This window comes from Oryctolagus cuniculus, chromosome 1 (assembly GCF_051225735.1).
Source record: "Oryctolagus cuniculus isolate XC-2025 breed Fujian yellow rabbit chromosome 1, ASM5122573v1, whole genome shotgun sequence".
Taxonomy (NCBI): domain Eukaryota; kingdom Metazoa; phylum Chordata; class Mammalia; order Lagomorpha; family Leporidae; genus Oryctolagus; species Oryctolagus cuniculus.
Window position 1 is genome coordinate 1,893,228 of NC_142867.1, and position 11,968 is coordinate 1,905,195.

The 11,968-nt window shown below is 69.7% G+C and overlaps 1 protein-coding gene across 15 annotated transcripts in view; it reads right to left on the reverse strand.

Moving 5' to 3' along the window:
* The window catches only part of BRSK2 (BR serine/threonine kinase 2), a 40,731-nt gene extending 29,621 nt beyond the window's left edge, over positions 1–11,110 (reverse strand). For 9 of the 15 annotated variants that reach the window (XR_016219060.1, XR_011383474.2, XR_016219073.1 and 6 more), the window contains exon 1: positions 10,709–11,108. Coding sequence is in view for 11 of the 15 variants with exons in the window: in XM_070060731.2 (XP_069916832.1) it covers positions 10,709–10,802 (94 nt within the window). In the remaining 4 variants the exon portion in view is untranslated. Of the gene's footprint in view, positions 1–10,708 lie in introns of all 15 variants that reach the window. The other 6 variants (XM_070060643.2, XM_070060609.2, XM_089311577.1 and 3 more) reach the window with 3 other exon arrangements.
* Between the last annotated feature and the right edge of the window lie 858 nt (positions 11,111–11,968).

The following is an 11,968-nucleotide window of genomic DNA, read 5'->3' on the forward strand; positions in this document are numbered from 1 at the left end:
CTTCCTGGGCACAGTGCTGTGAAACTGGATTTGGGGACCCCTGGCCCGCCCACCCACCCACACAGCGGGAAACGCTTTCCTGGAGGGGCTCCACCACCCCGCCTCCAGTCCTGAGGTGCTGGGCGCTCGGCTGACTTTCACGAACTGGCTTCCACAATTCAGCGCTGCAGAGCCGGCCCGGGGTAATATTCTGATGGAATCCTCAACCACTCAGTGAGGAACCATTTCCGGCGGGCGTCCCGGCTCAGCCGGCAGTGTGGGGCTGGGGTCCTTGTGAGACCACTGGCAGGGCCACCACAGTTACAGAGACCAGCAGGAGCGACCCAGGAGGCCGGGGGTCTGTGGGGCAGGCAGGTGTGATGGGAAGAGAATGGTGATGCCCCTGGCTGGGGGGGGGGACGTGAGGAGCCCCCACCCCACCCAGGACTGCCCAGGGGAGCCAGGCTCACACCCTGTGTGTGAACAACACCGCAGTGTGGCCAGAGGTGGCACAGCGGGCAGTGACCCCCTGGCCAGAAGCTGTCCAGGCCCTGGGGACATGCAGGGCAGGGGCATTGGGGTATGGGATGGACAGAGCCTGAGCCACCCCAGTGAGCGCCCAGCACAGCTGGCCTGCAGCCGCCCCTCCTGCTCCGCACCTGCCGGGTGGCCCCTCGAGGGCCCCAGGGAGGGGCTGCCGGTCGCCGTGGAGATGAGGTTGGGGAAGCCTTCCCTGGGAAGCCCCAGGGAATCTCTCAGGCAGCCACCACGGCACAGGCCTGCACACAGACGTGCACGCACACACCCCTGCGCGCCCAGCTGAGCCCGCGGAGCCCAGCCTCCCCTGTGGGTGGGCGACACACAGCTGTCTCCTGCTGATACCACGCCCACGTCCGCCAGGGGACAGTCCTAGACTGACAGGTGGCTGGGGAGGGGGTTGGGGGGCTGTGGGGGGCTGCCCCGCTGGGAGCCCACATGGACCACCTGCCCTGACTCTCCAGAGCTGTCGGAGCCTCAGGAGGGTCTCGGGGCGTCCAAGGGCAGAAAGCACCCCCTCCCTCCAGGACAGTGCCACCAACGGCCGGCGAGGCTGAGCACCCTCTGCCGACCCCAGGAGGGCCAGGCCCGCATCTGCGGCCCCCTGCCCTGCGACTGTTGCCCCTCTGCTCACTTAGGCAGTGGTCACGCCATGCCTGCTGGGTTTGGGACGGCCTTAACCTCCATGCACCAAGAGCCAGCTGCGACCGAAACTGGGCCCCGGCTCCACACAGGATAATCGCGGTGGCAAGGAGAGGTGGGGGCTGGCGGGCGGGGGCCTGTGCCGAGGGGCAGGAGGAGGAACTCGGGGTCCAGCCCAGCACTGTGGGAGCAGCTGCTGCCCAGGAGACACTGACTTGGTTTACCCTTGGATGTGGCACTCTGGTGGCCAAAGGGGGGACTGGGGGAGGGGGAGGGTTAGGCAGCTGGGGCAGTGGACGGAAGGTGACAGGGTGTGGGGAAGGCCAGCATCCGGTGGGGGGGGAGACAAGAGGGTGGGAGAGGTGGGAGGGGCTGGGCACAGTGGGGTCCGTGGCCCGTGCAGGCATTGTGGGAAGGATCTGGACCAACTGGCACCCCAACAGCTCAGCAGCCCATCTGCCTGCCTCGCTTGGGCCCAGGCCAGCACCGCCCTCCTGGGGGCGGGACCCCTCCTTGGGTCCCTGCAGAGGAAGGGCCAGGTTCCCACTGCCCGTGCCAGGGCTGCCAGGAGCTGTGACAGCAGCCAGGGCAGCCCCCACGCCCAGGCGGGAGCCGAGCAGAGCACCACCGTGCAGGCCTGGTACAGCCGGACACAGTGGCCTGCAGCTCGCAGGCCCTGCCCCCCCCCCGAGTCCCCCCAGGAAGAGCGACCCCCCGGGGGACCAGGCTCCTGAGAGAGATGGATGAGACACACACCCCACCTGCAAGGGCGGTGGGGGGCGTGGTCAGGAAGGGAGACCCCGCGCGGGCCGAGGGGACGCTGGCCCCGGCCCTGCCAGGGCAGCCTGCTGTGGACAGCAGCCAGCTAATCCGCGCCCATGTGGGTAAGAATAGAACCTGCTTAGCGGACAGCGGGCAGGAAGGGCAGGGCGGGGGGAGGCAGCGGCCACCGGCCACGCCGGCCACACTCTGGTCCCTAAATCCTTGTGGCTGAGGGGCTGGTGCCTCCCCTCACCCCAGCCTCCTCTGACCACTGCGGCTTGGGGGTGAGACCCCAAGCTGAGGGACCCCACATCTATCCCAGGCTGGGGTCAGGAATGGCAGCCTGGAGACGCCAGCCCCTCTCACGTCCTCACTCCACAGGGGAACAAGGGGAGGCTTTGGGAAGGGGGACCCAGGGATGGGAGGGGGCGCAGAGCTGTGAGCCTGTGGGATGGAGCCGGCTCGCAGCACCCCAGACCATACATCTTGCAGGCCTTGGGGTGCTGGAGTTCAGGGGCACGGCCAGAATCACTACAGGGCAGAGCCCAAGGCCAGCGGCCCACAGGACGACCAGGGCCTGCCCTCGGCCCCTTAGGGCCAGGCTGGAGATGCTGAGACCCCACAGCAGGCTTCTGTGCCACGGGGAGGGGTCTGTGGCTGGAGACACGCTCCCCCCACTCCGAGTTCTGCTTGTGCTGCTGCTCATAGGCCTGGACACGACGCTGTGGGCCCCCAGCTCCAGGGCTGCACACAGTGGACACCTCCCACCCGCCCACCTGGGCCCTGGGTCCTCCCTGACTGATGCCCAGCACCCACACAGGTGGAGGGGGCTGCCCACCCCCAGAGGCGGGAGGTTCTGCAGACAGAGCAGCTCGGAGCCCCAGGTCCTTGCCCTGAGAGCCGGACTCCCACCTGCGGCCCCCAGTCCAGTCCCAGCTCCAGTGGGGAGTCACGCAGGGTGTCCGCAACGCAGGGGGCCCCGGAATGGGCGGCCCCACCTGCTTCCCTGGGTCTGGGTCTGGCTGCCCCTGGCCCAAGTGAGCTGCCTGGGCTCCCACAGAGCAGGCCAGTCCCACCATGGCAGCAGGAACCAGACCCCAGGGGCATGCACTGCACAGCCCCTGGGTCAGCAGGTGACCCGAGCCCACCTACACCCTGCTGTGTGCACCTGCTGCTGGCTGGCGCTGCCCGGGAAACCGTCCATCTGTGCGCTGACGGCGAGCTGCAAATCCCTTGGGATTTGGGGTTTAGCATCAGCCAACCTCGGATCTGACATGAGCTCTCCTCTCCACAGAGATGACCCAGCAGCTGGCTCCTTGCCTATCTGGCCATCAGCAGCCCCCTGGGGCTACCTTTGTGGGAACCAGGCCCTAAGCCCCTGCCGCTTCCAACTCCATCCTCTGACGGGAGATTGGCCTGGGATGGGCGGGGGGAGGGGCTGAAGAAGCAAACCCATCACGAGGAGCCGGGGAAATCCGGGGGCCACAGGGGAGCAGCTGGCACCTTCCAAATCTCTCTCCTCCCAGAACCACACAGCACTGACTCAGGGGAGCATGGAGGCCGGCTCGCAGCTGTCCCCCTCAGCACAGGCCCCCATCTGCCCACAGCCACCCCAGGGCCCAAACCCAAACTCCTGCACCCCTCCGGCCACCAGAGCCCAGGAGTGAGCCAGGGACTCCACCACGACACATGCCTGCCCCCACCCCAGCGGGCCCCGATACCCACACGTGGCCAGCGGTATCTCCCCACCGGGGAGAGGAGGCGCAGGGCTCACGGCAGCCTCAGACGCGGGGCCAGCATCGAGGGGCCAGGGACCACCACACTGAGTCACACAGTCAGCCCGAGATGGGGGCTGCTCCCTGCCAGACACAGACCTGGGGTCTGAGCACGAAGCCCCCCGGTTCCCAGTTGGCGCGCGGCAAGGGACTCAGCACTGGGGACACGTTAGGGCACTTGCCCAGGCCGCCCAGCCCCTCACTCGTTCCTCCAGCGAAGCCAGGGCTGAGGGCTGAGGGCTCGCCGCAGACTGCAGCAGGGCCGGTGCTGGACAGCTCCCAGGCCGGCTCTGCAGGCACAGGACCCAGGGCCGGCTCCCCAGCCCCTGGCTGACCCTGGCTGACCCTGGCTGACCCTGGAGATGGGGAGGGGCTCTCTGTGGGAAGGCAGGGGTCCCAGGCATGCCCACAGCTCAGCTGAGCTCCCCACCCTCGGCCATGCCCAGGGGTGGCCCATTCCTCCAGATCACACAGCCCTGGCTGGACCAAGTCACCACCACACGCATGCCAGCGTGAAACACGCATGAACACAAGGAAACACATGTGCACAAAACCAAACACACACGGAACACACAAATGACACACCCATGCACAAAATACATATGAAATTAAACCCATGTGCATACACACACACGAATGAAACGACAGGTGTGAGCACTAAGCCCATGCCGAGCCATGGGGACGAGCCCTCAGTAGTCTACGGTGCCCCGACACCAAGCAGGAGGCCCCAGGACCAGATACCTGGGGTCAGCTGTGCCTCAGCCTGACGCAGGGGGTGTGGGGTCCACTAGGTGGCCAGGCTGGGCGTGCTGGGTTGAAGACAGGCAGCCTGGGGCCAGCACTGTCCCTCTGAGCGGCCCCTGCCCCGTCAGTCGGAACCCTCGTGTGGCAGGAGGTGAGTATTCGAGCAAGCGGCCACCGCCCCCAGGCAGGGCAGGACCAGCTGTGCTGTGCCGGGCTCCAGGTCAAGTATAAGGAGGCCAGCGAAGGGATCCCGAGAAGAAACAGAGGCCCTCAGACCCGCCCTGGAACCACGGACATGGAGGACCCTGGGTGCCCGGCAGGGGGTGCCCCCTGGCTCAGGCAGAGCCTGGACCCCTTGGCAGTGGCCCAGAGGGCTCCAGGCAGCTAAGCCCCCAGGGTGTGGCCGGACCTGCACCCAGGTTTCACACATCAGCGTTTTAAGACGCACAGCTTTGAAGAGGCACACAGCGTGGTTATCTACAACTAAACGACGCCCCAAACTCACTTTGAAACAATCGGGGAGGGGCAAGGGGCTGGCGGCTGGGGCTATCTGGCTTGGGGTGCTTCTCTCTCGGCTTCTGCAGCTTGAATGCCATGATCCAGAGTCAGCCTAGGCCTGGGGTTCGCAGCCCTCACGCCACACAAGTCACAGAAGTGGGGTACCTGCCCCCACCGGCTGGGCCCCAGAGCCAACGGGAGCTGCGAGCCAGGGGCATCAGGCCCGGGGTTCTCCTGCCGTCCCCCAAGCCCCTCCCAGTCCCCGATACCAGGGCACAGGCAAGGGGTGGGGAGAGGCCGCACAACAGAATCCAGCCAGGGCTGGAGGCGTCCCGAGTCCCCCAGCCCAGGCCTGCAGGAGGGCCCCAGCGCGAGCCCCGAGGGACAACGCCAGCCCCGGCATCCGCTCTGCCCGGCTCAGCTTCCCCACAATCCCCGTGGTCATCTCCCTGGCTCACCGCCCCCACACCCAGAGCTTAGGGAAATCCCATCAGCCCAGCCGTGCTGTCCCCATTCTGTGTGTGGGCGGCGCTGGCCGCTGTGCAAGCCCCTGCGCACACCCGACCTCGCCCTGGCCACTTCAGAGAGGGACACTGAGGCGCAGAGATGGGCAGGCTGCACCAGGACAGTGCCTGACCCCCAGGGGCCCCTGACGCAGCCACCTCTGGCCGGCGCCCTCCTGGGAGCTGGCACGGCGCTGTGTCACCTCCTGCCGTGGTGAGGTCGCAGCAAACAGCCACTCGCGGGCCCATGGGGGTCCCCAGCCACACCAGCCCCGGCGGCAGCTCCCCCGGAAGCATCAGCCCGGCCTTGGGACCCTGCAGTCGCTGGCGGGGGCCCTCCATAACCCACAGCCACACGGCTTCCCCGGCAGCTCCTCTCCCAGGCATGGCCGCCTCTCCCCAAGCCAGGAGCTGCCTGGCAGCTGTGGGGTCACCTGGGACTCCCACACCTGCTGCCCTGCAGCGGCCACACCTCTGGCCAGGCGGGTTCTCCTGGCACCAGCCCTGAGCTTGCCTCCTCCCCCGCCGAGTCACTTGCTATGAAGGGGCTGTCCAAGCCGCCTTCCCACCTCTGCCCTGCAGGCCGGAGCCTGGGCAGGAGGTAGGTGCCCTAAGGTGCCTCTGACCTCCAGCAGCCATGGACCCCCTGCCCACCTACAAAGGCCTGGAGTCGCCTGACCACCCTGACCAGGCCCAGAGGAAGTTGGATCCATCTTCACAGCCCACGGCCGAGGACAGCATGCCGGGCTCCACCTACACTGACTCTCAAAATTGGGTTCGGGGAGACCCCAGACCCAGCCTATGGCCCTGGACCCTGGCCTGGCCTGAGACAAGCTCAGGGGCTGCCCCCTCCCCCTCCCCCCACCGCCCTGGGCCCTGGACCAGAAGGGGAGCCTCCCGCCGACAGCCTGGCCTTTGGGAGCGCTGTCCTGTGGACAGGGCCGGCCTCAGAACACTGGCCCCTCAGAGGCGGCAAAACAAGGCCCGCGCTGGGCCCGCCCGGCACAATCTCGGCTTTGTCCCCCGGCCTGGCCCCAGCCCGGCCTCCGTCTGGCCCAGAGTCAGGCTGGCCTGACTCAGCCGGCATCCCTGGGCCGAGCCATGAGGACGCCTGAAGGCAGCTGGGCCTCGGGGGAGAGCAGGGCTCACCTGGGCCCGGCCCGGCACGGCCCTCGCCTCCCAAGGACCCTGGAGGGCCAACAGCTGCCTCCCACCGTCCAGGGCCTCGGAAGCTCTGGGGAAACCCAGCCCGCAGAGGGGGCCCAAGGTTCACAGCCCCTCCGGGCTGCAGGTGTAGGGGCGCCCTGTTAAGGGCCAGGGAGCCCGGTCTGGCGGGTGCTGGCAGGCCAATTCAGGCGTGGCGCGACCGTCCACGAGGGCCGTGAAGGTGCCCTCCTCACTGCTCCTGCTGGGCCCTGTGCCCTGGGGTCACTCCAAGACAAGCCTCAAGACGGACACGGGCACACGCACACTCAGGCCCAAACCCAGGCACGGAGGCACCGGTGTGCGCCCCAGGCAGCAGCCCCGGCGTCCCCCGCTGCAGTCCTGGGCCCCACGCTGGCCTGCAGGTGGCCGTTCAGGGGCTGGGCGGGGAGGCAGGGGCACACACACACCACCCTGGCCACCATGGGGCCAGGGACGGGCCCCCGGGGACCTGGGCAGTGGCACAGTCCCTAGAAGCTCCAGCAGTGGACTCCCCTCGGAGGGAGCCTGGGATGGCGACAGAGCTGGCCACGCTTTGCACAGAGCTCCGGACGGTTCCAGACGCGACACCACCAGAGGCCCAGAGGCACTCATCTGGAGGTCCCGGGGGCTGCTGAGCCCCGGCCGCAGCCCATGCCGTCAGCTCTGTGGGCACCCCAGGGGCGGGCACACGCGAGTACGCGCACCCGTGCCACGCCCTCTGTCCAGTGGGCTTTTGGCCCCAGCACCAGCGGGTGAGACAGCGAGACCCACACAGACAAGGACAGGACCGTGCCCTGCGGCTCCTCCCTCCCCCACCAAGAGGTATCTATCCGTCCCCAAGAACCTCTGTCCCTAGCTCTCCCGTGGGACAGCCCCCAGAAGGGGGGCTCTGGGCACCCAAGCTCAGCCACTGAGCGAACACAGGGCCCTTCCAGCGCCGGGAGAGAGGCACAGGTGGCTCACCAGGGTGTGGGCCCACCATGGCGGTTCCTGGGCTTTGAAAACCAGCCTGGGACAAAGCCTGAGCGGGAGGGGGCTGCACACTCACCTGGGGGCCTCACAGAGGGGCGGGGGACCTGGGGCAGCAGTGGCCAGCACACTCCATCCACCAGCTTGGCTGGTGAGCTCCTCAGCCAGCCCAGCCTCACGCACGGTGGCCACTCGCAGCCCACCCAGAACCTGCCTTATGTGCACGCCCCACACACACACACACACTCACACACACACTCACCACCACCACCACCACCACCACCACCCCCCCCGCCTCTGCTTCCGACCCTGTGCTCCTGCTGGGCACCTCTCCTCACCTGTCCCACCCTCCCACCTGTCCCACCCTCCCCACCTGTCCCACCCTCCCACCTGTCCCTCCCTCCCACTTGTCCCACCCTCCCCACCTGTCCCTCTCCCCACCTGACCCTCCCTCCCACCTGTCCCACCTTCCCACCTGTCCCTCCCTCCCCACCTGTCCGTCCCTCTCCCCACCTGTCCCACCCTCCCACCTGTCCCTCCCTCCCACCTGTCCCACCTGCCCTGGCTCCTGCCACTCCTGGACTGCTCCAGGGCACCTGCCTGCCACCATTCTAAAGGAAACTTGAGAAGACCTGACAGCAGCCCGGGCCCCACCCTTGCTTCGCCCGCTGCCTGAGACCCAGCCAGGTGACCTGGGGAGCAGCTGTCATTCCCAGGCCTCTCCTGCCCGGCCCTCTTTCCCTGGACCCAGGGTTGCCCAGAGCAGCCCCCACGTCGTCCTGGGGGGTGCCGCTCCCCTTCTTCCCCCAGGGCCACAGGGCCCAGCCCCTAGGGGCGCACCCAGTTCTAGTCCAGGCAGCAGGGCTGCAGGAGCCAAGGCCACACAGCTCCTTCCCACCCTCCGGCTCGGGGGGAGCCCCCACGCAGGGACGAGGGGCCAGGCTGCGCCCTGCAGGTGGATTCACACCCCCACCCCGTGGCACCTGCCCCTGGGAGGCTCTAAGGGCTCCTCCCCAAACGGTCTTCCTGGGCCAGATGCCACCACTGCCGGCAGGGACACGTCCTGGGGCTGCGTGGCGCCCCAGCCGTCAGGAAGCCACACCTGCCCTGGGGGATGGCCAGATGCCATCACCAAGTGACAGCAGCCTCGCCAAGGCCAACGCCACGCAGAAGGGGCCAGCTGGCCCTGTGGTCCCTGGAAGGGGCACCCTCGGGCGCAGGTGGGGGCAGAGAAGGCTCCACCACCACCCTCTCCCGAGCCCACCCACCCAAAGGCAGATCTCAGAAACTTCCAGCAGGCCCAGCTGAAGGGTTCACGCTGGACCCTGGGGCCACTGTCCCCGGAGTGTGCCCTGACCACAGCCACTTCAAGACAGGCAGCTTCCCTCTCCAAGGCTCAGGGCAGAGGGAAGCGGTGGGCCTGGGGCCGGGAGAAGCCGCCGGCGCTGAGGCCACGCCAATGGCCCTGCCAGGGAAGCACTGGGGACCTGGCCTCCCAGGGCGGCAGCGGGGCCGAGTCGAGCGTTAGGACCTCCCGGCGCCTGCCAGCAGGCCTGGCTCTGCAGTGAGGGCAGGCTCAGGACACAGCAGTGCCGCCGGTGCGTGGTGCCCACGTCCACCAAACCCCAGGTGACCCCTCGCCAGCAGGGGGGCGAGGCGGGCGCCGCCGGACAGGCTGCTGCGGGGCCTTCCTGGGCACAGCTTTGCACGGGGACCCCGGGAGCCCAGGAGAGCCCAGACCTCGTGGGGCAGCACTGCTGACACAGACGTGTGTCCTTCTGCATGTGTCCCTGTCCATCGCCCCGGAACCTCCTACAACCGGCGCAGGGCAGCAGCCCTCGGCCAAGAGCTCGCCCTGAGCCTAATTCATTGCTGTCATCACTTGCACGCTGGTGCTTCCTTATAATGACATTTTATTGGTACCATAATTGGGTTACCCCACGGCCTCCTGCATTCTGGCGCCGGGGCTCTGCCGCTATCCCGGAGCTCAGGGCACACAGCCACTCTCCCCAGGAAAAAGCCAACGTGGAACTCGGCTACCTCCTCCCGGAACCGGGGCCCTGGCACCCCCACCTCCCAGCCCGGCAGCCCAGGCCCCCTCAGGGCTGGAGGTCCCAGGGCTACCTTCCCCACGTCTCCTGGCCCCTGCCCGCCCCAGAGCCAGGACCTGGCCCACTTTTCATCCCGAATGCCGGCTCACAGCTCCGCCTCCGTGTGCCCCTGGGGCAGGGGGGTTGTCCAAGCCTCCTAGCCCCCACAGCACCAGCAACCCCTCCTCCGTTCCTCCGCCGGCCGCCCACCTGCCCTGAGCCCACGGAAGTTCTCTGATAGAGACCAGCGGTCAGTGCCACCCGCCCAGGACACAGGCCAGCCCTGGGAGAAGAAAGAAAATGGCTGAGTCCCAGCCTCCGACAAAGACGACTCTGAACGCGCCTGGCTGACCAGACCAGGGGGCTGGCGGAGCACCGCCAGGCTAGGCAAAGTTGCCCGGCGCCAGGGCGGCTGCGGGCCTCCGCTGGCACCAGCTGGGCCTCGCAGGCCCCTCACCTGTCCCCCCGGAAGACGGCCAGGCCCCGCTGCAAAGCCCCTCCTCCCGGCAGGCCCGGGTCTGTCCCAGCGCCAGCGCCAGCGCCAGCCCCCTCGCCATCCCCTGGGACGCGGCGTCGCAGGCTCCCTGGCCCGGCGCTGCAAAGTGCGCCGGGCGCTGTGCAGCCTCTGCGGCCCCGCGCGCTCGCAGCCAGCGCGGGAGCCAACGGCCGGGCCACGGAGGCCGGGACCGCGCGCGGGGGCGGGGGTCGCGGCCCGGGCGCAGCTGCGCGGGCGGCTCGCCCAGGAGCGCGGCCGCGGCAGACGGCAGATGGGCGCCCGGCCGGCCCCCTCCTCCGCGGCACAATGGGCCCGGAGCTCCGCGCACAATGCGGCCGGCGTGCACCTGCAGCGGGCCCGGCCCGTGCGCCCCCGCCCGCCCCGCGCCCCGCGCCGCGCGTCCTTGGGCCGCGCCCGGCCACCGCAGCCGCGCGGCCTGGGGCTCGGGGCGCACGGGCCGCCCATTGTTCGCGCCGCCGGGCCGAGCGGGCCGGGCCGCAGCCCCCAGCCCCCGCGGCGCGCACGCACCTGTCTGCCCCTTGCCCAGCGTCTTCTCCAGGCGGTAGGGCCCCACATACTGCGCGTGCTGCGCCCCGCCGCCGTCCTTCCCCGTCGATGTCATCGCTCCCGAGCGCGCCGGCGAGTGGGCGCCCGGGCGCGCGGGCAGGGAGGGGCCGTCCGGTCGCGCGTCCGCTCCGCTGTCCGCGCCGAGCGGCCCGCGGCGCCCCCCGGCGGCCCGCGCCCCCCGCGCTCCGCCCGCGCCGCCCGCCGCGGCCGTGTGCGAGGCCCGGCCCGCGGCGTCGCCTCCGCCTCGTCGAGAGGACAGGGCGGGCGGGGGCACCAGGCTTCCGCCGCCGCTGCCGCCGCCGCCGCCGCCGAGGCCCGCGCCCCGCGCCCCGCGCCCCCCGCGCACGCCCGTCAGCGGCCGCGCAGCCGAGCCGAGCCGAGCCGCGCAGCCGAGCGGCCGAGCCGAGGGGAGCCGAGCCGGGCCGAGCTGCGCAGCCGAGCCGAGGAGGGCCGAGCGGTCGAGCCGAGCGCAGCCGAGGGGAGCCGAGGGGGGCCGAGCGGTCGAGCCGAGCGCAGCCGAGCGGAGCCGAGCGGAGTCGAGCCGGGCCGAGCCGAGCGGAGCTAACGGAGCCGAGCGTCCGAGCCGAGCCGAGCCCGGGCGACTAGCAGCTGGATGCGGCGGCGGCGGCGAGTGGTGCGCAGACCGGCCAATCAGAGACGCCCGCCAATCGGCGCCGCCCGCCTTCGCTGCCCCGCCCCGCCTCACGCGGTCCAGCGCGGCCGCGGGTGCTGAGGCAGGCTCGGCTGGGAGAGGCCGGGCGAAGCCGGGCGAGGTCCCGGCGGGCTCGGGGCGGGGCGAGGCGAGGCCGAGCCCGAGTGCCCCCAGCCCGGGAAGCGATGGACAGCGGGTGCGGGCGGGCGCCAGGCCGGGGGGTTTGCGCCTTGCCGGCCGCGGCCTTGGTTTTTGGGTTTTGGAAGGAGTCTCCCCGGGGCGCTGCGGTGCGTGGGGCAGGGTGGGGGGGTGCTGACCCCCGGCAGTTTGGCGGGGTCACACACGCAGCGGCCGGCCAAGCACCTCCCACACCCCGAGCCTTGGGTTGGGGTGCGTCTGGGAGTTCTGAACAGGCTAGGTCAGTCTCAGAGGTAGCCAGGCCTGGGGGACCCTCTGGTTTTTGCAAAAATAAATAATTACATTAAATTAAAGAGCGCTGTTTAAGTCGGCTGCCGGGAGAGCGAGGTCAGGGCCGGGGTTCCCACCCAACCTGTGGGTCTGTGGGCCCC